The sequence below is a fragment of the Panthera tigris genome, chromosome A3 (genome assembly GCF_018350195.1).
Source record: "Panthera tigris isolate Pti1 chromosome A3, P.tigris_Pti1_mat1.1, whole genome shotgun sequence".
Taxonomy (NCBI): domain Eukaryota; kingdom Metazoa; phylum Chordata; class Mammalia; order Carnivora; family Felidae; genus Panthera; species Panthera tigris.
In genome coordinates this window covers 25,272,107-25,298,206 of record NC_056662.1, presented here as the reverse complement: position 1 = coordinate 25,298,206, position 26,100 = coordinate 25,272,107, and the positions used below count along the sequence as shown (strand labels likewise).

Genomic DNA, 26,100 nt, shown 5'->3' with positions numbered 1-26,100 from the left:
TTTAATCTTTATTTATTTTTGAGAGACAGACAGAGTGTGAGCAAGGGAGGAGCAGAGAGAGAGGGAGACACAGAATCTGAAGCAGGCTCCAGGCCCTGAACTGTCAGCACAGAGCTGGACACAGGGCTTGAACTCACGAACCGTGAGATCATGACCTGAGCTGAAGCCAGACACTCAACCGACTGAGCCACCCAGGCACCCCGCATCTGTCCATTTTCTTAATGGTATCTGCTGATGAGCAGAAAATCTTAATGTTCGTAAAGCCTAATTTATCAATTAAAAAAATTTTTATGGCTTGCATTTTTGTTGTGTAACCATCCAGGTTTTGTGTGACCATCCAGGCTTTGCTTACCATAAGGTTATGAAGATACTCTTCTGCTCTGTTTCTAGAAACTTTCTTCATATTAGTCTGTAATCCATGTTGAAACAGTTTTTGTAGATGGAATAACAGTATCGAGACTAGTTTTTTTCTATTTGAATAACCAGTTTCAACAATACTTGTTATAAAAAGACTTTTCTTTCCTCGTTGAATTGATTTGGCACTTTTACTAAAAATCAGTTGCCATTGAGTAGTTTGTTCTCTAAGTTTGTTCTTTTTTGAGATTGTTTGACTGTTCTGTACCCTTAACATTATCACATAAATTAGCTTAATGGTGTGTTTTTCTCTCTTTTTTGCTTTTTAATGCAGAGATAGTCTGGAATTTCTAAAACTTTTACAAAATCAGGAATATACATTTTATGCAATTTCAATAAAAAATTGCAGAGTAATATTACTGTACAGTATAATTTCTCTGTTATGTTTAAAATACATATTTATAAAAGCATGGAACAAAGTATTAAAATAGAAGAGGGCTTTGTGTTATCCCCCAGTGGAAGCAAGTCCAACATTTACCTTGTTTTTATTTGGATTTAAATCAAGGCTGAAGTTCTGGTCCTAATTTCCCATCCTAATTGGTTTTTAATCTAATAGTCTTATTATTGAAAAAACTTGTATAGCCCACTAAGAAATACCTAAGAGTTGACTTAAACAAATTTAAAAAAATTAAATAAAGATCAAGTGTGTACTATGTTCTGACCTTTGGACTTGGCACTGGAATATAGCAGTGATCAAGAGGCTCCAAATCTCAAGGGGCTTACAACATGAGAGGCAGAGGCTGGCCTCTTCTGAAACAGAAATGAACAAATTATAAATCAAGCATTTGGGATTTTTTTTTTTTTTTTTAAGTCTGGGTATTCTCTCTCTTTTTTTTTTTTTAATTTTTTTTTAACGTTTATTTATTTTTGAGACAGAGAGACACAGAGCATGAACGGGGGAGGGTCAGAGAGAGAGGGAGACACAGCATCTGAAACAGGCTCCAGGCTCTGAGCTGTCAGCACAGAGCCCAATGCGGGGCTCGAACTCACGGACCGCGAGATCATGACCAGAGCCAAAGTCAGACACTTAATCAGCTGAGCCACCCAGGCGCCCCCAAGCATTTGGGATCTTGTGATATGAACGAAAGTTTCTTGATGTTCTTTATTATGTTACAGCTGATAGATGTGTTAAAAATATCACCCCCCCCAAAAATATCACCCAAGTGATATACCTTACCATTTGGGTAGGACTCATCTGCAGCATACAGCTACCCTTGCTAACTTTTGTATTTTCTTTTGTTTGTTTGTTTTTAATTTTAATTTTTTAATGTTTGTTTATTTTTGAGAGAGAGAGAGACAGAGCACAAGCAGGGGAGGGGCAGAGAGAGAGGGAGACACAGAATACCAAGCAGGCTCCACTCTGTCAGCACAGAGCCCCATGCAGAGCTCGAACTCACAAACTGTGAGATCATGACCTGAGCTGCAGTCGGACCCTTAACCTACTGAGCCACTAGGCGCCCCTGTTTTTGTTTTTTAATGAAAATATGTCCTGAGGCCTTACTATAGAGTATGAACATTGGGATGATTGAGTATGTATATCCATGGTTTTGTCAGGTATGTAGTTACCTTCTAAAATTTTTGTGGCAAAGATTTGCTTTGTACCTGTGATCAGTATTGTGACTCAGGTTCTTTGTTTTTGTTTTGGGTTTTTTTTTGGAGGGAGGGGTGTTTTATTTTAATCCAGAGGAACCAGAGGTGTTAGCCTATGTTTTAAAACTCACATTTGATAGTGGTACAAACAGCTGTCACACTGAATAATTGTCAAGTCATTATGAGGGTTTCTGTTGCTCACTAATCTAGGTATAAATCTGGATTTTTAACCACATGTGATGGGTAAAAATTAGTTCTTGGGAGAGTTTATGCTGTGTAGGCCATCTGTTCCTACAGATGAACAGAATGAAATGTTAGCCTTAAAATTTGCAAGCCAGTGAACTAAGATGTGTGATAAGGTGGGCTGAGTGAAGTTTCTAGAGAAGACACTTGAAACTTGGCATCTGTGTGCGGATGACCATGGATTTGGTTGCAAAAGGAGTAGTGTATGTGGCTAATACCCTTTATTTGATGGACAGGAGTCTTTGTTTTTAACTGATTCTCCATGGTGGCCATCAACCTGTTTTATCATCTAACACAGTATGATTTGATTGTTTTTTTATAAGATTCAGGTAAATTTTCCCTTTTCTGTGTGCCTCCACTCCCAGTCTACTTGAGGTCCTCTCCTTTAATTCTTATCACCTAGCTATATCATTAACTCCTTTGAGGGTTGGAATTGTAGCTTCATCTTTGCATTACATGCACTTAGTACAGTGCTTGGGTCATGTTAGTCTTTCAGTGATGATTGATAAAATGAATCATCATTGCAACTTCTTGCTTTAGGAATGACAGCAACTTATTTTTTCCACATTCCCTTTCAGTTTTGCCTATGAATATACTTTTTACGTGTTATTTCCATGAATTTTTTATCTCTTGTGCCTCCTGTCAAGGCGTTTTCTATGTTGCCGTTTATCTGTCATGATTTCAGTGAAGAAATAGACCCAGACTGTGCATTGTTTTCGTCATGTAACATTTGTAATTAGATTACAATTTTTTTGTAATTTGTAATTATAATTAGATTGTTGATTAATTAGATTGTATCACCATTTACCAATCCTCTATATATGTAAGAGCACTGTTGCATGTATTTGAGCAATCTGTTGTTTCAGTTTAGCCATTACTGTAAAATAGTCACAAGATAATGGGCCTGTTCCCAGGGCCACAGCCCAAGCCCCTTATCCTTGTTTGGTCTCCTTTTCTTTGGACAGAGTAACCCATATGGTTTTGTAGTTTAACGTTCTTCAACTAATTGGGGAGATCCAATTATTTCTCTGAACCAGTATTTTGATCTAATGTTTGATTAGGTTTTAGAGAGTATCTTCTTTATTTCTGAGTTATGTGTACATGAAAAGTCTTAGTATTGTAAGTAAATTGTATTTAGTAAATATTTTTAGATCACCTTGTTTCTGAAAAAGATAAAATCACACACGCTTGACAATGTGTTATTTGTTGAATTAAAATAATAAATCCTAGAGGGATGTTGGTTAAATATATTTCAGTCCTAAGTCACCTTGTTTGGATTTAGGTGGTAACCAAGTCTCTGCTAGCAGTGTATTTAGAAACCATTTCATCAGATGTATTTTTCTGCAGGGAGTTCTGTTGTAGTATGCATTCATTTTCAGTACTAGCACACTCAGAGGACAACTGTCTCAAGGTGATAGGAGCACTTTCTTGTACCCCCTCTTGTACCAACTGTATCATGCATTTCATTGTGGACTTGCTCTCTATATTCCTTCTTGATTGTGTGCTCTTATCTTTATCATTAGGTTTAAGTGACATTTTAGGTTTAGATTTTTTCCTCAGCCCATTAGGTAAACTCTAGCCAACTTCTACAGCTGGCTTCCAGGTAGGTGTAATAGAAGTAATAATAAGAATAATAGTAGATGATGGTGGTGATGGTATGTTTTGTAAGTGGTTTGCAGTTTAGAACAGGATTATTAACTTTATTTCCTGATGACAAAACAGGTTGGACAGAGAGGCCCTCTTAACTGCCTGTTTTACTTAGATGTGAACCACTGTTTTAGATGTACTTATTTGTTTAAGCATTTACTGGGTACCCTCCCCCCCCCCCCCAAAAAAAAAGGTAGCCTTTAAACTCACAATGAGATTTTGACAGGTTAACTGACATGCCTTTGGTCATACAACCAAGTTACTGGGATTGTATCCTAGGACAGTTGGGTTAACTAAGCATGCTTTTACCTATTTATGCCTCTCAGGAGGAGTAGGACTGGGGTCTAGGGCTTCTGACTCTCAAATTTTGGTTTTTCTGTCATGCTTCCTATTTCAAATAATTTGTCCCATTGTTCCTGACCCTAACTGCTTGTCAAAATTTTGGTTTCAAAAATGAAGTCATGGTAACTAGATCATATTGCTTCTGTGTGAAGAAAGACTTCACATGTTAGGAATGCTTGGCAGCCCAGAGGATGTCTTATAATTCTCCTGTAGAAAAGGAAGTTTAGTGAGAGAGCAAATGAGAATATCTTATAAGCAGTGTTCCAAAAGGATTCGAGGAAATTGGTATTTACCCATTATTCCCACATGTCCTCAATTCCATTTTTGTGTTCCTTTCCATACTCTGACTACATGTATTTGTTTTTTTTTTAAATAAATAATTGTAATTGTACTGTACATATAATTTTTGTAGGAGGCTTACCCACACAGTTTTGTATTGTATGCATTTCCCCAAGTGTTGAATGATTTTCATAATTATAATTTTTAATGCTTTCACAGTTCACATTGACATGCAGTTCCACCATTTAATTAACCATTTCTCTGTGGTTTAAATTGCTTTTTCCCTTGAGTTATTTTCTAAGGACATATTCCCAGGAGTGAGGTCACATAGTCAAAGTGTATGAAACATTTTTCTGGCTGAGAAATCATTTTTTAACCACACTAATTGAATGTCGGTACTTTAACATACATTTATTTCTGCGCTTTTTCTTCCTAGTACATTAGTAATCGGATACTGTAACTAATGGAAGGTAACAGGCATATAGATAAAGCCTTACAGTTTGAACTGGAAATACATCATAATTTTCTCCCAAAATTCACTATCCCATTTCGTTATGCTTTGCCAGAGTGATGGAGGACTGGCTGAGGAAATGTGGAGAAATTGCTATTAAAACCTTGGCCATGGTAAATTGAAAGTAAACTTCAGGAGAAAAGCTTAGCTGTAGAAGAAAAGCATGATTACTCTTTGTGGTTGGCTATTGAAATAAGAGTTTAATCCTTTTGTCCTTTGCACACCAGTCTCTATTTGATATGTGATATTTGCCCACTCCCCTAAAAATGTAGCTAATTAATGGGTTACAACTTTATGTTGTAATTCTGTCAATATTGCAATTAATTATTATCATTTTTCACTCATTTTAAAAATGAGTAAATGAAGGTTCCTGTTAATGTTCGTTCTTTATTTACTCAAAACAGTGGTATTTGCTCATCCTGTCTTCTATGAAAGTTTTTTTTTTCTTCTATGAAAGTTTTAAGCAGAGATGGGATTCATGAAAACCATTTATATTCTGTAATAGATTCTTGCATTGAGTTTGAGTTCAAAATAGATAAAATCTTGAGATCCTTCACAGTCAAGTTTCTAAGTAATCAGAAGTACTTTGTGGAGCCTAGAGGGCCAAGGGGACTCATAATCAGGAAGTAAAGATAGAAAGGCAGCTCTGAATCAGGATAAAGTCCTGTGATCCTATAGAGGTATGTATTTTGACTATTAATTTTTTTTCCTTAGAAGATTCATGATTAGGGCACAGAAATTCAAGATTATTCTAGTTTGAAGCTGGAAACTGGATTGCTAGCTTTCTCAAAGTACATAGGAGAGTCTACCAAGAATTGTCTTTACCCAGATCTAAACTTCTCTACTTAAATGTAATATTCTTTGCCTTTGCTGATTGAAATTAGTTTTAATTACATTCCCTTAGATAAGTATGGAAAACATTTTGGATGTTTCCAAGACCAAAGTTTAAATCATTTTACATGTACTTCGTTTTAACTTGTTATGTCTGGGCTGTTTTGGCATTTAAAGCCATTAATCTTAACTCACAATTTCTGTCCCAAGACAAATGAGAGGCAGATGCTCACATCTGGACCATTTGTTCCAAACATTGTTTCATTCACATAGTTTAAATTGCATTAGAAATTTTGATAGTGATGAAATCAGGAATTTAGAGTGAATCATTGGGTCTTTCCATTGAATGGGGAAGATTGTAACTTCCAACTTAATATAGACCTATAGACTTAAATATTTTTTGTGGATATTATAATTTACAATATGCATTGTTAGTCTGTTTTAGCCTTCTTAAAGTGTTATTTAAAATGATAAACTTTTAGGGGCTCCTGGGTGGCTCAGTCAGTTAAGCGTCAGGCTCTTGATTTCAGCTCAGGTCATGATCTCATGGTCTGTGGGATCGAGACCCACATCAGAGCGTGCTTGGGATTTCCTCTCCTTCTCTCTGTGCCTGCTTGCATGCGCATATGCATGTGCTCTCTCTCAAAAATAAATAACATTTAAAAAATTAAAATGATAAACTTTTAGAGGGAAAAGTGAACACTTGAAGTATTGTCTGTAATTAGAATAGAAAGTTAGGTGTAAATAAATAAATGTATATATATTTAAACCCAAAAAGTACCATTGCTATTCAGCTCACTGTATTTCTTTCTTGTCCTTTCATTTCTGGCCAGTTTGAAAGATTTAAACTGCATTATCGTTTCTTTTATTCCTTGGTTTGTTATAAAGAACAATACTGTATGTAAGAGTAACACAGCATAATCAAACAAGATGATCCCATAATGGAGGGATAGTTCAACATTTAAGGACCCAAAAGGAGAAATAAACTATCATTTTAATAAATAGATCCCTTCTCCTTATAGAAAAGCTTTCAGTTTAATCAAAACTGAAGACCTATTTTTAGTAAAAACAAGTAAAAGGCCCCAAGTTTTTGGTAGATGGAAACTTCAAGGATATAAATGCAAAACATACTCTTTAAATTAGAGCTCACACTTAAAGATGGTGAAAGGCAGTAGAGTTTGGTTTGGGCTGTGGGAGATGCACAAATGAGAGAACCCGACCTACAGTTTGGGGGTTGGAAGTCCAGCCAGACACAAAGAACACAAGGAGGCTGTGGTGACACCTCCCCTGGTCTTTATCTGATGTGGGCATAAAGACCGCATCAGATCGCTTCTCCCAGATTCATTGTAATAAAGCATCTCAGCAACATATGCATCTTACATTCCTCAAAGATTGAGGTCAATAAAATGATTAGTTAATTGAGTTCTCTTTATATTTACCTTACTTTCTGGAAAGGAAGAATAAAGCAAAACTATCCTGCCCTTAATTGCTCAACCTTAATTGTGTGAGGTCATCATTGTCCAAATTTCCCTTGAAAATGACAAAAAGATGAATTTGTTTCTGTGGCTTGGGGTCTCTGCTAGGTTGTTCTATTTTTATTTAATTTGATTGTCAACAGCAACCCTGGCAGCTAGACAGTATTGACTGCATGTTATAAGCAAGAAAACAGACTTTGAGAAGGAACTATTCCTGCTATCAAAGAGCTAGACAAGGGGCACCTGAGTGGCTCAGTTGGTAAAGTGTCCAACTTCAGCTCAGGTCATGATCTCACGGTTGTCTCCCTCTCTATCTGCCGCTCCCCTGCTCGCTCACTTGCTCCCTCACTCACTCTCCAAAAAAAAATAAAAAAATAAACATTAAAAAAAAAAAGAAGCTAGACAAGTAGCAGAGCCTCAATTTGAATCCTGATCATCTGCCCGAATCTAGAGACCGTGTATTTTTTTATCAGTATATCATATTCCTCTAAAAGAGCTGTCCAAGAAAATATAATGCAGTCCACAAATAGGGGCCACATATGTAAACTTTCTAGTAGCTTTATTTAGAAAAACAGATGAAATTAATAATATAGGTCTAAAATACTTCAACAGGGGCGCTGGGTGGCTCAGTCTATTGAGTGTCCAGCTTCGGCTCAGGCTATGATCTCACTATTGGTGGGTTCGAGTCCCGTGTTGGGTTCTGTGCTGACAGCTGGGAGCCTGGAACTTGCTACGGATTCTGTGTCTCCCTCTCTCTCTGCCCCTCCCCTGCTCATGCTCTCTCTCTCTCTCTCTCTCTCTCTCTCTCTCAAAAATAAACATTAAATTTTTTAAAAATATTTCAACATATCCATGACACAGAACATGGTAAAAAGTAATAAATCATTACTGTTGTTTTAGCTTGTTAAATTTTGCAGTGGTTAGTAAGGTAGCAACAGATAAGTAATATAATAATATAATAAAAATAATATAGTATTATAATTGATAAGTTTAAGTATTATATTACATGGTCAGTATTTGTGTAGATTTATCCACATTTATCATTCTGTGCAGCTCTTTGTCTTATTTCTCAGTCTTTCCTTTTGGGAAAACGTTTTTGACTTTTATGCTTATTGAAGAATATGTTTCAGAAGTGACATAAATGGGTTTCTGTGTTTTAAGCTCTTTTTCTGCCCTAGTGTGTCTAAAATTGTATCGTTTTCCCCTTATATTTGACAGTATGTTTGTTGGGTTACCATTTCAATTTACCAGTGAATTTCTGATTACATTTTGGAAACACCATCAATACAGATCTAATTTACATTAAGTTAAAAAAAAATATTTCAACATATAATCAGTATTAAAACCTGAGATATTTTACATTCCTTTTCTTTAGTACTAAATGTTGAAACTTGCTGTTATTGTACTCAGTATATTTCAATCTAGACTAGCCACATTTCAAGTGTTCATTAGCCATTTATGGGTAATGGCTACCATATTGAGCAATGCAGCTCTATATTGTGAAATCCTCTGCAAAAATCTATACCTTGAAAACATGAATTTGTGTAATATTATAGAAAGAATCTTTCATTACACATGGATTTGCCAGAAACTTTTTCTGAATATCCAGAATTTGGAGGATATTTGTTGACATGACTCGAGGACATCTACTCATATACTCAAAAATGTCTATAATCCCGTTGTCCTGTCAGAGAACTTCCAGAAAGTAGTTAAAAGAAACCATCAAACCTTTAACTAGTTTTTGTTATTTTTTTAAAGTACTTGTTTCCCAGAAAGGGGGTTTAATAAATAAACTGTTAGAAACCAGGTTGAATCAAATACATAGAATTTCCCCCCCTTCTTGACATCCTGTGGCTGTAGGTGCCACAGGAATATATAGTTTGGTGGTTTTGCACAACCATTTGCTTTTGATTACTCATGATGAGATAGTTTTCTTCAAATATTTGACAATGTTAAGACCCCTGGAAACAGAACTATTAGTGACCATTGCCCAGAACTACTTCTTAGCTGTCTAGCAGTGGCATGTGCTATTTTTGTAATAAGGCAAACTGCTCAGTGCCCAGAGTTCCTTAACAGAAGCTGGTATCAGCCATTCAGGGAGGTTGTCCAGACCTTCCCATTTTGGAAGACAGCTTGATCTTTGGTCTCTGATATACTCCTGGCTCTGCAGTTCTGTTTTTTTGTTTGTTTGTTTATTCTTGAGAGAGAAGACGGAGCGTGAGCAGGGGAGATGCATAGAGAGAGGGAGACACAGAATCTGAAGCAGGCTCCAGGCTCCAAGCTGTCAGCACGGAGCCTGACACGGGGCTCGAACTCATGAACCACAAGATCATGACCTGATCCAAAGTCGAACGCTCAACCGACTGAACCATGCAGGCGCCCCACTGCAGTTCTGTTTGTATGGTTATCCACCCTAAGGCCGAAATTGACAGGCTTCATCATCATACTTCAGACTGAAAAAACATTTGAATCAGCTCTTCAAATATTAAAGGGATATGGATCCAATTTGGAACCCTAGCACTGGCAAGCTGTTTATAAAGTTTGAGGAATAACTGTGTACAGAAAATAAAAACATTTGTACATCCAAGTTAACGGAGCATGGTCCTGTGATTTAGAAAAATAATTTTTTTTACGTATTTATTTTGAGAGAGAGAAAGTACGAGCAGGGGAGGGGCAGACAGAGAGGAGAGGGAGAATCCCAAGCAGATTCCACACTGCCGGTGCAGAGCCCAACACAGGGCTCTAACTCACAAACCATGAGATCATGACTTGAGCTGAAGTCAGACACTTACCTGACTGAGCCACCCAGGTGCCCCAGAAAAAGTTTTTTTAAGTTACAGTTAACTTGGTATAGGGCTGGGTACATATGCCTTTGCATTGGACAAATGTTTTTACTTACTAGAATATAATTAAAATAGTGAAAGTTAATAGCCTTTACAATTTAATATTTTCAATCTGAAAGGATAACAGCCACACGCACGCGCGCGCGTGCGCATGCACACACATACACACACACACACACACACACACACAGGGGAGGATGGGTATTGAGGTAAATTTAGCATCTTTGGGATGTAAAAGGCTATTGAGAGAGTTCATATGAACAAAAGATTTGAGGGAGGATATTCCCCAGCAGTTTAAAAACAGATATTCAACTTCTCTATCGTTAATAGAATTAATTGCTTATGATTTATATAACATTATACTGCCTTCATTTATGTGTAATAATGCTTTAGTAGTATGTATATTTTTGAGGGGTGATTTTTAAGTGGTACTGATGGAATCATATAATTTTATCTTCATACTTAGTCTCCCTATTGTTGAGTAAAACTATATGAAATTTTAAGATAAATGGAATAGTTTGTGCTCTAGAATTAGAGTAAGCATAACTTGCTTATACTTGTGCTATTAATACTGACATCATGCTTCAACAGAACTAATAGCATAATTACCTCTTATGGATTCCCCCCCTTCTCTCTGTTCAACCAACAATTGTTATGAAACCACTATTCTTGAGCTTGTAATATCCTAGGCATGGTGACAGACGACGAAAATAAGGACCAACAGATTGGAACAAAAGTATCGGGGAAGATTTAAGTGTAACTAGAGAAAGGAGATGGAAGAAGTTCTAGGAAATAGAGATGGTATGACCAGAGAACGACCATGACCTAATAGGAGACCAACCTAATTGGGATGTAGAACTGTTCATGAAAATGGATGTGGGCAAGTATTGGAGTTTAGTGACTGGGAACCATGAAGGCCAGTCTAAGGAACAAAAGATACAGAGATTCTTGAAGAAATGGCTGCTGGTAGGAGAGTGCATAATAGTCTGAAACCCAGAGAGAGTCTAGTTAGAGGTAAAAGGGACTAATCTAAGGCAGTGGTTCTGAGAAAAGAGAGAGGTTGAGAATGAAAATGTATAAGTGACAAGTCTGTACTGACTCAATGGAAATAGGGAGGTGTGAGAGAGAAGAGAATTCAAGTCTAGCCAAACTTGAATGTGCTACTTTGGATCATTGTGATTCAGTACTGCCTATTCTAAGCACTGAGGGTATTGTAAAGAAATAGATGGGGCATTTATTTCCCCCAAAATGGGCATGAGTCAAGCAAACAAATGCTTGATTGGTACAATGATAATAAATGTAATGAAGAGAATAAACAAGGACATGGGATGGTCTGGTAGGGAGAATGGAAAGCAGCTTCAGATAGGGAAGCTCTCCCTGAGAAAAGTGACATTAGTTTTGACTTCTGAGTGATAAGGAGTCAGCCGTGCAACAACTTGGGGGAAGCCAATTCTAGGCCAGAGGGATAGCCTGAGTTAAGTCACTGGAGCACAGATGCATCAGTAGATGGAACCAGAGAGACCAGCTGTGTGAGAAATTTTTATCAATTTTCCTGCTCTCTGGAAAAACAAGTAAGACAGATTTTTATTTAACCAGGACTGCAGTTAGCTTATCCTTTGACTGTCTCAGATCTCTGAGTTATCTGATTTGGACTATATGTGTTTGGCCAGAATAATAATGTTTCACAATGTTCAGAGGTCAATACTCAGTAGATTTAGATTGTGGTAGGGGTAACCTCCACGGGAAGGTGAGATGCAAATCAAATGTAGTTTTAAGTCCTTTCTGTTCATGTGAGAAATATTAACTTGGTGGAGACTTGAAACAGATGGTGTGCAGTTAGAGTAGATAACTGTATTATTCCAAATAAACCATTGCTGAAGCTGGGAAGCAAAAATCCATATTTCACTTTTTCCTATTGACATTATCAAGTCAGCTGTGTTGCTGCTGCATTTAACTTGCATTAAGCTTATCAACAGGGTTTGATGTTGGCAGGCAATTCCAACATATCTTTAAATATTAAAGTTATTAGCTTCAGAGGAGACCTGTTAGTTACTTTCAATATATAGTTACATAATGATTGTTAATACATTACTGATGGATAGCTGTCTAGTAGTATCTTGTACTTAGTGTAACAGCACTTTCTCAGTGGTTACTGTATGGCCTTTCCTAATCTCTCTTTCCTCTCGGTTACAGAGAAGGAAAGCAGGAGTGTGGAGTGACTTGCCCAAGATCCCACAGCTGATTAATTGTGAGAACAATCAGGATTCAAAGTCCTATCTCCCAGTTGTAGTCTAGCCTTCTTTCTTCTCCATCAGAGGCGTCAGGAAAGCAATTGTGGCCAATACTGAACTCATCATCTCTCCTCTCCAATGTACTGTCCCTCTTGTGGCCTCTGTCTTGGTCACTTGTCTTATCTTCCACATCTAATGAGTCAACAAATCCTATTTATTGTAACTCTAAATATCTTTGAAATCCAATCCCATTTCCCCATTCCTGTTGCTACTCCAATCTCAGGCCATAATCATCTCTCATTATAACAACCGTGTAAGTGGGCTCTTCTGGTGTTATGATCTTACTATTTTTCCTATTGCAACCAGTGATTTTTCTTTTCTTGTGAAATAGTTCAAGCTTACAAAGTAAGAAAAAAGCACAGCATAAAAAACACTCATGTAAACTACTCTTAACTTTATCATATTTTACTGATTTGTCTTACTTAGGTTTTGCTTCCAGTATTTCAAAGAATTAAGCCATTAGGAGATGCCTGGGTGGTTCAGTTGGTTGAGCATACACCTCTTGATTTTGGCTCAGGTCGTTATCTCAAGGTCATAAGATTGAATCCCCTTTGGGATCTGTGCTCCGTGTAGAACCTGCTTGAGATTCTCTTTCTCTTTCTCTGTCCTCCCCCCACTTGCACACACTTTCTCTCTCTCTCTTCAAAAAAATAAATAAACCATTGGAACTACAGTTTGTACCACCTGATTCGTGCCCTTTTCTTCCCTTTGCAGTAGTCATCATCCTGGATTTGATGTTTTATTTTTATTTTTTTGTATTTCCCTTGCCCCGGGGATTATGACCTGAGCTTAAATTGGTATCTAGAGTCAGCAGCTCAGCCAACTGAGCCACCCAGGCACCTCTTAAATTTGATGTTTATTATTCCCTTGTTTTAAAAAAGATTTTACTATGTATATGTATGTAAATGCACCATATGTGGATTGATCTATTACCATATGCAAATTTTTATGGTTTTAGGCTTTTATTAAATTTAAAAAAATTTTTTAATGCTTTATTTATTTTTGAGAGTGAGAGAGAGACAGAGTGTGAGTGGGGAGGGGCAGAGAGAGGGGGAGACACAGGATCTGAAGCAGGCTCCAGCCTCTGAGCTGTCAGCACAGAGCCCGACGTGGGGCTCAAACCCATGAACTGTGAGATCATGACCTGAGCCGAACCCGACGCCCACCCAACCCGACGAGCCACCCAGGCGCCCCGAGGCTTTTATTAAAGTATTCCTCTATCCGTATTTTTCTTGCAGTCTGTTCTTTTTACTCAATAATACTACATTGTTTGGGGATTTATCCTTTTAATACATAAGATCTAGTTCACTTATTCAGTAGTACTATTTCATTTGCGAATATGCCTCAGTTTTGTTGCTGGACATTTAACATGTTCACTTTTGTACCTAGATTTTAGTATTTGCTCATCACGTTACACCAAAAATCTTGCATGTAATTAGAAGTGCATTGAATTTATACATTAAAATGAAGAGAAAATAATGGGGACAAGTCTTGCCATCCATAAGCATGATAGATGTAACTATGAAGAAGATAAGTTGACTGAAAAGACATAAAAGGATATTTAAGGGGCCCCTGGGTGGCTCAATTGGTTAAGCATCTGACTCTTGATTTCGGATCAGGTCATGATCTCACAGTTCATGGGTTTGAGCCCATTGTGGGGGCTCTGCACTGACAGTGTGGGGTTGGCCTGGGATTTTCTCTCTCTCTCTCTTTCTCTCTTTACCCCTTCCTGTGCACGCCCACATTCACTCTCTCTCCAAATAAACTTAAAGAGAAAAAATTCTCCTTCTTAAAAAGAATAAAGGGCTTATGTATTTTGTATTAGGCTTATTTCTACATTGTTTATAATTTTTATTGTAATTCGTATCTTTTTGAAATTAGTGTTTGTTTGCCAGCATATAGGAATGCAATTCATTTTTAAAATATTGGACTTCTAACAATCTTGCTGAACCTGCATAATCTAATAATTGGATGGTTAGATTCTCATGGTTTTCCTTATAGAAGGTCATCTAGTGTGTATAAAATGACAGTTCCATTTCTTCCTTTCCTATACGTATTATTTCTTCTTAACTGTTCTGCTGCTGTGGCTTGACTGGTGAAAAATGTTGAATAGAAGCATTGATTTATCTTCTTTCTGAGCTGAAAGACATTGCTTTTAATGTTTCATCAATAAGTATGACATTTTATAAGGGTTTTTGGAAGAGAACCTTTGTCAAGTTAAGGAACTGATGTTCTGTTTCTAGTTTTGTTCATATTGAGTGGAAATTGGGTCTTATCAGATAAATGCTTTTTCTGTAATTATTGACGTGATTTTAAGGTGTTTCTTTTAATCTGTTAATATGGTGAATTTTTCTGTATTAAAAAAAATTTTTTTAATGTTTATTTAATTTTGAGAGAGAGACACACACAGAGCATGATCAGGGGAGGGGCAGAGAGAGAGGGAGACACAGAATCTGAAGCAGGCTCCAGGCTCTGAGCTGTCAGCACAGAGCCCGACGCGGGGTTCGAACTCATGGACTGGGAGATATGACCCGAGCTGAAGTCAGACACTTAACTGACTGAGCCACCCAGGCACCCCTCTGTATTTTTTTAAAACTTTTTTTAAGTTTATTTATTTTGAGAGAGAGAGTGCACATGAAGGGCGGAGAGAGAGAAACCAAAGCAGACTCACACTGTGACATTGTGGAGTCTGATGTGGGGCTTGAACTCATGAACCATGAGATAGATTATGACCTGAGCTGAAATTGAGTCAGTCACTTAACTGACTGAGCCACTAAGGCACCCCTGTATTTTTTTTTAATGTTTATTTTTGAAGGAGAGAGAGAGAGAGAGAGAGAGACAGACAGACAGACAGACAGACCAAGCCTATCCTCCAACCTATCAGCACAGAGCCCGATACGGGGCTTGAACTCATGAACCATGAGATCATGACCTGAACCACCCAGGTGCCCCTTACTGTATTTTAAATATATAAAATTATGCTTGCATTCTTGGATAAACTCAATTTGATTGTGATTATAGAAAAATACACTTCCGTATTTGGTTTGCTAACTTTTACTCACCTTTATTGTGGTATAATGTAGATACAATTAGCATATTACAGTCAGAATATAAAATATTTCCATCACCATAAAAAGATTTATCATGGGGGTGCCTGGGTAGCTCTGTTGGTTATGCGTCCATGCCTTAATTCCAGCTCATGTCATGAACTTACCATTCGTGATATGGAGCCCCCAGTCAGGCTCTACGCTAGAGCCTGCTTGGGATTCATTCTCCCTCTGTGCCCTGACCCGAGTGTGTTCTCTCTCTCTCAAAATAAATACAAATTTTAAAAAATTAAAGAGAGGATGTATCTCGCCCCCCTAATGTGCCTCGTTGTAGTCTGTTTCTTTCCATCAGTCCCAGACAGCCGCTTGGCTGCTTTTTGTCCCTAATTTTGTCTTGTCACAAAGTTTTATATAAAGAGGGTAATATGGTGTGTAGTTGTGTTGTGTGTCTGGCATCTTTCACTTAGTCAAATGCTCTTGACATTCATCTATATTGTTGGATATGTGTATCCGTAGTGTTCCTTTCTGTTGCAGTATTATAATTTGTGTTTCTTTGATGACTGGTATGCTGAGCATCTTTTCACTCCCTTATCAGCCATTTGTAGATTTTCTTTTGGGAATTGTCTCTTTAAATCTCTTTTGTTCATTCTGAGTTGCTTGTTATTATCAAGTTATTAGGGTTATTTGTATAGTCTTCATGTCTCTGTGTCTGGGATCAGAGGGCACTTATAGAAGATAGAGAAAGGAGGGATGACTAGGGGAAAAATTAGCATCCTCATGAAGCAAGTGATCCTTCACAGTTAGGTAGTCATCTTTGAGGTTCTTCTCTTAGTTATAGGTCTGTCTGTTTTTGGAAGAACATCAGATAACTAGCATCATTTTTGTAACTCCTCAGCTAGCTCTGACTTCAGTTGTTAGTATTCTGTCTTCAAATAATGTTTTCTTTAAAAAATAATTTTCCCTGTTTTTAAATAAACTTTTGTATGTTATTTTTCTTGGAGGTCAGTACGTAAATTGTCTTTATATCCAGTCTTAAGAGAATAAAAAATGTTATTCAAATGAACCACTTCAGTGGAAGCTGCAAAATAGATTTTACACGCATAGAAATAAACTAAGAATTAGAAATTTAATTTGTCAGTTCTTTAATCAGCCTTTGCAGAGGTCAGTAAACTATGGCCACTGGTATTTTTGTAAATAAAGTTTTATTGGAGCACAGCCACACCTGTTCCTTTTTGCATTGTCTAGAGTGTGCTGTAACAGCAAAGTTGAATAGTTGTGACACACCATATATCGTCCACAAAGCCAGAAATATTTACTGTCTTGGCCTTTGCAGAAAAAATTTACTGATCCCTGAACTATAAGAATGTATTCGATAAATTAACTTTATGTATTTAAAAATGTGGAATGGAAAAAAAATATTTTCCAATCTATTTTTAGTATACAGTAAAGTATTAATTTTGTTTTAATGGATCTCTCTGTCTTCAAGATCCCTTGTAAAGCATCATTTGGTCATTTCTTACTTGAGTCCTTATGCCTCAATTTTTGTTGAATGATAAATTATCTGTCATTGTAAACAGTTATTCCTGGCTGTCTCTGCATGTGAAGCCTGCATGTTATTAGAAAGTTGGATGTGTTGTCAGGTTCATGGCAGAGCTACATGGAAGAGAAATGTTCATCCTTAAGCAGGTGCTATGCACACAATCAATTTAGCCAGCCTTACAAGCCTACAAGTGCAACAGTAATTTCGATGTTCTTTCCTCTAACTTTAGCAGATTAGAATTGTCAATCTTGGAAATGTTTCTCATCTGACAGTTACGCATTCAGAATATTTCCCTATTTTTGGCAATGGTTAAAGAGAGACTGTAGACAAGGAAATCTTTTTTTTCTGATGTTTTCCTTGGTTCTGATCCCAACTTTAGGGGCACTATTTAAACCATATCTTTCATGATTTTGTCCTTATGTGCTACCTGGCAAGCTCATGTAGCCTTCCCACTGAACTACTTATTGCTCTGTAAAGACGTCCTTGGCCTTCACACATGGTAATGTTTCTACTTTTTATTTTCTTAGTACTTTGCAAACGTTTCAATATATATGTTTACCTTAATCAAGGCCCTATCTTCTATTGTCTCTTTCCCAAAGCCTGGCAAATACAGGATAGTCAGTAGCATGGGATCTAGAGAGCCTCAAAATTCAGCTACAAATGATAACACATAATCCAATTATTTCTCAATAGAGGATTGTTTAAATGAACTGTGGTACTTCCACACAGTGGACTATCATACATCTGTTAGCAACAAAAGGTTGTGGAATTAAGCATTGCAGTACATATTTTGAAATTGTAAAACAAAACAAAAGAAAAACAAAAAAACCAAGGAGCAGTACAGTTTGTGGTATAGATCCGTTGCCTACTAGTCTACTGCTGTGCAACAAACCACACTAAAACCTAGTGGTCTAAAACAGTGTTGATTTTTTTGCTCATGACTGTGAGTCAAGCAGTTGTTCTGCTTTTGGTTGTTCTTACTTATTCGTATGTCTGCAGTCAGCTAGCTGCAGACCAGACTCCCTAGGATAGGCTCTCACGTGTTTGGGGTCAACTGGCCTTAGCTCGGACAACTCATCTCTGTTCCATGTGGTGTCATCCTACAGCAGAGGAGTCTGGGTTTGCCTTCATGGCTGGGTCAGGATTCCAAGAGAGGCTCAGAACTGGCACTCTGTCACTTCTATCGCCTTGTGTTGGTCAAAGCAAGTCAGAGGCTCTAGCCAGATTCTGGGAATAGGGAAATAGATCCCACTTCTGGATACATTGCAAATGGGGTGGATGCAGAGAGGCCATTACTGGGGACATTCAATTTAACATCATTATGCTTTCTTTTTTATAAACGGGGGTGGGATAGGAATTTATATTCGTGTTTACTCATCTGTGCATGGAAAAAGAATGGAAGGATACACAAAAAATTAATTAAAATGGTTACGTATGGGGGCTCCTGGGTGGCTCAGTCATTTGGGCATCCGACTTCGGCTCGGGTCATGATCCCGCGGTTCGTGGGTTCGAGCCCCGTGTTGGGCTCTGTGCTGACAGCTCAGAACCTGGAGCCTGCTTCAGATACTCTCTCCTTCCCCTCCAAAATAAATAAACATTAAAAAAAATTGTTTTTGACGAAAATAAAATGGTTACCTTTGAGGTGGGGTAGGTAGGGACAGGAGAACAGGTATTTCTTTTTATATCATGCTGATTTCTGAACCATATAAATATATAGAAAAGAAAATTAGGTGGTTTTGCCTCTGCCCCCAAAGATTTAGAGGTTTAAAAGGTTTAAACCTTCCCATAGTTTCTTAGTAAGGAGTCTTTTTTTTTTTTTTTTTTTTTTTTAAGAAATAGAATGACTTCCTTGGTCAACATGTTTGGAGTGATCAGTATTCCTGTTCTATTGATCTGAAAGATCTATATTCACCTCATTTTTCTCAGTGATGATAATCAGGAGCACTTGACCATATCTTCTACCCAAAACTCAGCATACATAAACATCTCAATGGCCAAATAAAATTATTTTAATAGATTTGTAATCTAATTCAAGTAAGTACGTACTGTATGGCCATTATTATATATGTTATGGTACCCCTCACAGAACCTTGTTTTTGATGTGTTATCCTAGGAACACATGAGGAAAATCATTACCACACAAAACTAGTAAGTGATAAAGCATTTTTCACATCAAGTTCACCTTCTTTTACCTAAACATACTTTTTCCTTGTAGCCCTGGGAGTTTCTCTTCTTTCCAGTAGTCTAGGAAGTCCTTCTCCTGACATAATTGCATTTTTCTTATCTCATATTTACACCTCTTCTATTTCTTTTTCTGTTTTCTGCTTCAAAGTAATTTTTTAGAACTTTTTAAAAGCAGTTTCGGGGCACCTGGGTGGCTCAGACGGTTCAGCCTCTCCAACTGTTGATTTTGGCTCAGATCATGATTTCACGTTTCAGGGGTTCGAGGCCCTGCATCAGGCTCCTCGCTGATGGTGCAGAACGTCCTTAAGATTCTCTCTTTCTCTGCCCCTACCCGGCTTGCGCTGTCTCACAATAAGTAAATAAACTTAAAAAAAAAAAAAAAAAAAGTAAAAGCAGTTTATAATGCTTTGTAAATACTTTTGTTTATGGGCAGTTTAACATACAGGATTCTTCTCAAGTAATATTTATCTGGGATGTTTGTGTTTATGTTCTGTATTACTTCTCTTATAGAAGTGTTCTGCTCTTTAGTTTCATGTCTGATTCTTCAAATTCCTGTGTGAGGAACAAAAGCTCTGCTGTCACACAGAGAACTGTTCATTACTGTGTTCTCTCTCTCATCAGTTTTCTGTTTTCATGACATCCACATCATATTGCACGATGGAGAACTAAAATCATCATTCAGACACACTTTTTCATGTTTGCTCTTCTTTTAGTTCCACTAGAGATATTGGAAATGCATGTGGTCATGCATTATTATTATTATTTTTTTAATGTTTCATTTTGAGAGAGAGCACATGTGCCTGCTCGAGCAGGGGTGGGGCAGAGAGAGAGGGAGGCAGAGGATCCGAAGCAGGCTTCAGGCTCTGCACTGACAGCAGAGAGCCTGATTTAGGGCTCGAACCCACAAACTGCGGGGTCATGATCTGAGCTGAAGTCAGACACTTAACCGACTGAGCCACCCAGGTGCCCCTCGAGTTTTATTTTTTAAGCCATATATACCTAAGTCTTCAAAATAACCAAAGCACAGACTCAGAGTGACTAAATCAGTTACGCTGAATCTTAAAATCTATGTTTAGAATCAAGTTGAACCTTTATGACAAAAGTAAGGGTTATTTTGATTTTCTTGGACTGAAGACTTTATTTCTTTTTGATATTCCAAGCAGTGGTGTTTATGGGTTCAGAGTGCCACTTGAGAGAAAGGAATTTCTTCTCTTTGCACTGTATCTAAGGTTCTCTGGCATTGAAAAGATCTCAAGATATGGTTGGTTTTTTCAAAGAATTCAGCTAGAATATAAAACATGAGTATCTGTTCCAAAAAAATTCAGAAATGAAGTCACTGTAACAGTGATGACATAAAGGCATGGCACAGCCAACAATCAGAGGGTTAAAATGCCTACTTTGGAATGTACCCCTTATCCACCATTTGAGCAGCTGCTGTATTGTCATGTTGTAAACCACTTGGATAGATCTCACACCATGAAGTGCCTTCATGCCACCCAGCCTCCAATAAAAATACCCCCTTACATGGTACTTGGTGCTTTTGCAGCTGTTAATTCTTGAATCATTCCATGTAATCTCGCTGAGGTTAGATGGATTAGCTGTTGATAGTGTACCCATTTTCTATGGAAATATTAACTCGGTCATGGTCACATAGCTAGTTAGGTGGTATATCCAGAACTTGACACTAGGCTTCCTGTTTCCTAATCATCATTTCTGTTTACTGAGTACCTTCTCCAGCCAGCACTAGTTGAGGCATTGTTTTTTACCCTCACCTGTTTCCTACCAGGTAGGTCTTATTACCTCTTACTTTACATTTGTTAGAAATGACCGAGAAAGGTGAAATGATTTAATAAAAGTAATGTAGGTTCTAACAGAATGAGAATTCACATGAAATTTCTCAGCCTCCATACCCCATGTTTTTTCTACTAGTCGATGTTATTGAAACATGAGCTACAACACTAGTGTTGCAGATTTATGAGTAGTGATGTGAACAAGAGATGTGGGTAGTTTTAATCTGTAAACGGTACACTGCGAGGTGGGTTTTGCCCAGTATCTAAGCTTTCACTTGGTGTATAATTCAGTGTTCTGCAGTTGGGCTCCTCTCAGTTTTTCATTCTGCCAAGTGCTGAATGTTAAAACACATCTTGCTGTTACGTCCTCCTCGGGCCTTTGGCGCCCTTGCTGTAAAGGCAGGTGGTCTGAAGAAAGGCTCCCTCTAGGTTGTTGCACACTATACACAACACATTATAGTGCGAGACAACCGTCAGTTCCTTCCTTCCCCTCTCCCCCCACACTCCAGAAAGCTGGGCCCCAGATGGGAGAGCTGGAAACATGTCAACCATTCTCTGAAGGGCATTGAGAAAAATACTGTCAAGAAGAAAAAGGCAAACGCAACAGCTCATTAGTCCACTAATCAGACAGGACGACCATCAATTTCACAAAGAAAATGTCCTGGACAGAGAGATGGGACGAGCTGGCAGAGTGTTGCCCACATGGCTCTCAGAGAGCCGCACATTTTTGTCAGGGGTTTTGTAACTTGAGGACATTACTTGATAGACTTTATGTATTCATTAGATCTCTTTCCAAAATATGACCAATGCAAACGGAAGCATAAAAATAATATTTGGTGATATTTTCCTCATTAAAAGATGCTCATAAATGTGCAGAGATGGGCTTTTTTGCCAGTGTCATGAATGTATTGTGTCTACAGCTATGATCTCACAGAAAGAAATCTTTGGTTTAACAGTCTCATTTGAACCTTTGGTGTATCCGTGTCTTGTTCTTTAAATTGAATTCAACAGTTATTGGAGAATAAATACATGGCACTTACATGAAAAACCTGGAGTTACCGAGAGGAACACAGTTCAGTTTAAAGATGATTATGGTGACCCTGGTCCTATTATTAACCAAGTATGTAACATGTTCTTTTTAACGGGGGAAAGTAACTGAAGCTGTTTTAGAATATTGCTCCAGTCCTGTTGATACTAGTCCAGACCTATTTCTGATGTCATTAAGTTTAATCTGTCAAATTTCTTTTTCTGGAATTTGTCGTTCCCTACCGTTATCAAACAGCTGCTTATGAATTGTCCCCATGGTGAACTAGCCTGTACTTTGTTTAGATTCAGCTCTACTTTTCATCTTTTTAAATACTGTACATCATAAATGACATTTGCATGATTGATGTCAGGGATGTTGACTCCACCTCTTTTTTCCTGCTTATCCCTAGTTAATATATATAAAAATTTAGTACTTTGTCATTTGTGGTAATTTATATACAACTGATTATGATTCTGTTTCCCTGCCGTGCAATTGATGCCTACTGGTCTAGACAGTCCCACGTTAGCTTTTTTCCTCCTATTATTTGATGAATTTATAAAAAAGAAGTCAAAAAACAGTGCATTTGAGATAAGCTGAATATGCAACCTGGTTTCTTCCTTTCTCAGCCACTATCTTCACTGTTAACTTTCAGGTCATGTTACCCTTTGACCTTGCTGGCTTGTTTTAGTTTCCTATGATTGCCATAACAGAGGTCACAAATTGGGTGGCTTAAGACAACAATAATCTCTCACTGTTCTGGGGGCTAGAAGTCCAAAATCAAGGTGTAAGCAGGGTTGGTTCTTTCTTGGGACTTCTGAGGAAGAATCTAGTCCATACCTGTCTCCCAGCTTCTGCTGGTTGCTGACAGTCCTTGGCATTCCTTGGCATATGGATGCATCACTCCCGTCTCTGCCTTCATGGTCACGTTGCCCTTGCATTGTGCAACTACGTCCGTCTTCATGTAGTCTTCCCTCTGTGTATGTGCCCCTTCGGCTCTTCTAGGAGGGTATCATTCATGATGGGTTTAGAGCCCCCCTCAATAATCCAGGATGATCTCCTTCCAAGATCCTTACCTACATCTTCCAAGACCCTTTTTCCAAATGAGCATATATTCACAGTTCAAGGTAGTCAGAGGTACAGTCGTCCTGCTCCCCCAGCCTTTAACCACAGGAGATACATTCTAAGACCCCAATGGATACCTGGAACTGCAGATAGTACCAAATCCTAAATACATATTATGTGTTTTCCTATACATATACCTGTAATAAAACTTAATTTATAAGTTAAGCACAGTAAGAGATTAACAATAAATGAAAATAAAATAGAACAATTATAACAATATACTATAAGTTATGTGACTGTGGTTTCCCCGTCTCTCCCCCTCTATCAGAATATCTTTTTGTACTGTACTTACCCTTCTTTTTGTGATGATGTGAGACAACAAAATGCCTGCATGATGAGGCGAATGACCCAGGCATGATGACCTTATGTTAGGCTACTCTTGCCCTTCTGACTCTCTGTCTTTCAGGGCGATCATGTGTTTCCAGACCATGGTTGGCCACAGGTAACTGAAACTGTGGAAAGTGAAACTGGCTGAAAGGGAACTACTGTAGATACCTTTTGAGGGCCTTCCATACAGCCTACTCAGATAAGCATCTTCTTAATTTCTCAGTCCTCTAGGAAAATATACTGGTATTCATATTTCATATTTCAAATTACTGTTAGGATTTTTATTACCTTGTGGACAACTCTGACCTCCATTCCTTTTATTCTCTTTAGTTGGTGCTGAGAAAAGAGTGCCAGCAATGCCTGGATCGCCTGTGGAAGTGAAGATACAGTCAAGATCCTCACCTCCCACCATGCCACCCCTCCCACCAATAAATCCTGGGGGACCCAGGCCAGTGTCATTTACTCCAACAGCATGTGAGACCTCTTAATTTATTTGGGTTTGTGGTTCAGGGTGATGTTTAGATCTAAGTGACTGGCTGCTACGAAGCCTTCTGCATATGCTATTCAACATTTTCAAAATAGCTGTAAGGTATTTTATATCTACACACACGCATATGTACATATACATGTTACACACACACATGGTTATTTCTTTTATAAATTGCTTTTGCCCTCTGAGAATAGTACTTAGCTAATTTAGGCATTTGAAAATTTAGTGGTGTAGATACTTTGTTTTCATACTCTGGCTATTAAGTAGCTATTTTAATTTCTTGGCTCTAAAATGAATTTAAATTATTATATTGCTTTATAGGAATCAATGTAAATTTCATATAATTACCAAACAACTTCTAAAACTATTCCAGGACTACCATGGTAAGGCTCTTGACAAAAGAGAATGAATATTGTATTAGTTTGCTAGGGCTGTCACAACAAAATACCACAGACGGGTTGGCTGAAACTCACAGTTCTGGAGGATAGAAGTCCAGGATCACGGCGTCAGCAGGTTTGGTTTCTTCTGAGGCCCCTCTCCTTGGCTGCAGATGGCCACCCTTCCTGCTGTGTCCTCCCATGTCCTTGCCTCTGTGCATGTGCATACCTGCTGTCCTTTCCTCTTATAAGGACAATAATCATAGTGGATTACGGACCACCCACATTACCTCATGTAACCTTTAAAGGCTGTGTCTCCAAATACAGTCACATTCTGAGATGCAGGGGATTAGAACTACAACATAGGAATTTGTAGGGGGGCATAATTCAGTCCATAAGAATTACATTAGCCAGGGGCGCCTGGGTGGTTCAGTCAGCTAAATGTCCAACTCTTGATTTCAGTTCAGGTCATGATCTCACAGTCATGGGATCAGGGCCCACATACAGCTTTTGTACTCTGTGTAAAGCCTGCTGGGAATCTCTCTCTCTCTCTCTCTCTCTCTCTCTCTCTCTCTCTCTCTGTCTCTCTCTCTCAAAATAAACAAACACTTAAAAAAAAGGATTACATTAGCCAATAAATATATAATAGATGTTCAACTTTGCATCAAGTTAATGCAAACTAAAACCCAATGTAATACAAGAATGTTCAAAATGGAAAGTAATATCAAGCTTTGGTGAGCATATGGTGAGCTACCTGAACACTCCTACATTGTTTGAATGTGAGAAAATTATTTGGTAGTATTTAGTAAAGTTGAATTTTCACAAAGCCTGTGTAACTCAGCAATCAGTCCTATATGTATAGTTAAACACATAAACAAAAGTCAAAAGAAGACCCAATTTAAAATCTAGACTTACATGCATACATACTAACTTGTGTGGATTGTTTTTTAATTTTCTTTTAATGTTTATTTATTTTTGAGAGAGAGAGAAACAGGTCATGAGCGAGGTTGGGAGAGAGAGAGGGAGGGAGGTAGAAGATCCTGAGCTGTCAGCACAGAGCCCGATGCAGGGCTCAAACCCATGAGCCACAAGATCATGATGTGAGCCAAAGTCGGACACTTAACCAACTGAGCCACCCAGGTGCACCTTTACGTGTCTAGATTTTAATCTGAATTTTTCTGCCTTTCTGTGCCTGTGCATGTTGACTCTCACAGATACTGTGCCTCATAGAGCAGAGGACACTCAGTGTTTATGGAGTACCCACAATGCATTAGAGCACTCTGCTAGGCACTATATGCATTTTCTTATTTAAATGCCTTTACATAAGCTTACACACTGTCGTTGCTCAAACATTTACGTTTTTTGTGTTTATTGTTTTAAAAGGCAAGAGAGTCTAAGTGGTACAGCTTTAATAGGAATTTTAATTATTATATTTCAAAACATTTGAAATTGAGTAAGTGGCAACTGTAGCAGTCTGGAACTAGAAATGAAATGAAGTTTAATATCCTTTTTAAAATTCTATTTTCGGGGCGCCTGGGTGGCTCAGTCGGTAAAGCATCCGACTTCAGCTCAGGTCATGATCTCGCGGTCCGTGAGTTCAAGCCCCGTGTCGGGCTCTGGGCTGATGGCTCAGAGCCTGGAGCCTACTTCCGATTCTGTGTCTCCCTCTCTCTCTGCCCCTCCCCCATTCATGCTCTGTCTCTCTCTGTCTCAAAAATAAATAAACGTTA

General features: G+C 38.0%; 1 protein-coding gene across 7 annotated transcripts in view; it reads left to right on the top strand.

Moving 5' to 3' along the window:
- The window catches only part of CBFA2T2 (CBFA2/RUNX1 partner transcriptional co-repressor 2), a 141,345-nt gene that overhangs the window by 75,192 nt on the left and 40,053 nt on the right, over positions 1 to 26,100 (top strand). For all 7 annotated transcript variants that reach the window (XR_006215516.1, XM_042980602.1, XM_042980604.1 and 4 more), the window contains one exon: positions 23,834 to 23,977. Coding sequence is in view for 6 of the 7 variants with exons in the window: in XM_042980602.1 (XP_042836536.1) it covers positions 23,834 to 23,977 (144 nt within the window). In the remaining variant the exon portion in view is untranslated. The remainder of the gene's footprint in view (positions 1 to 23,833; positions 23,978 to 26,100) is intronic.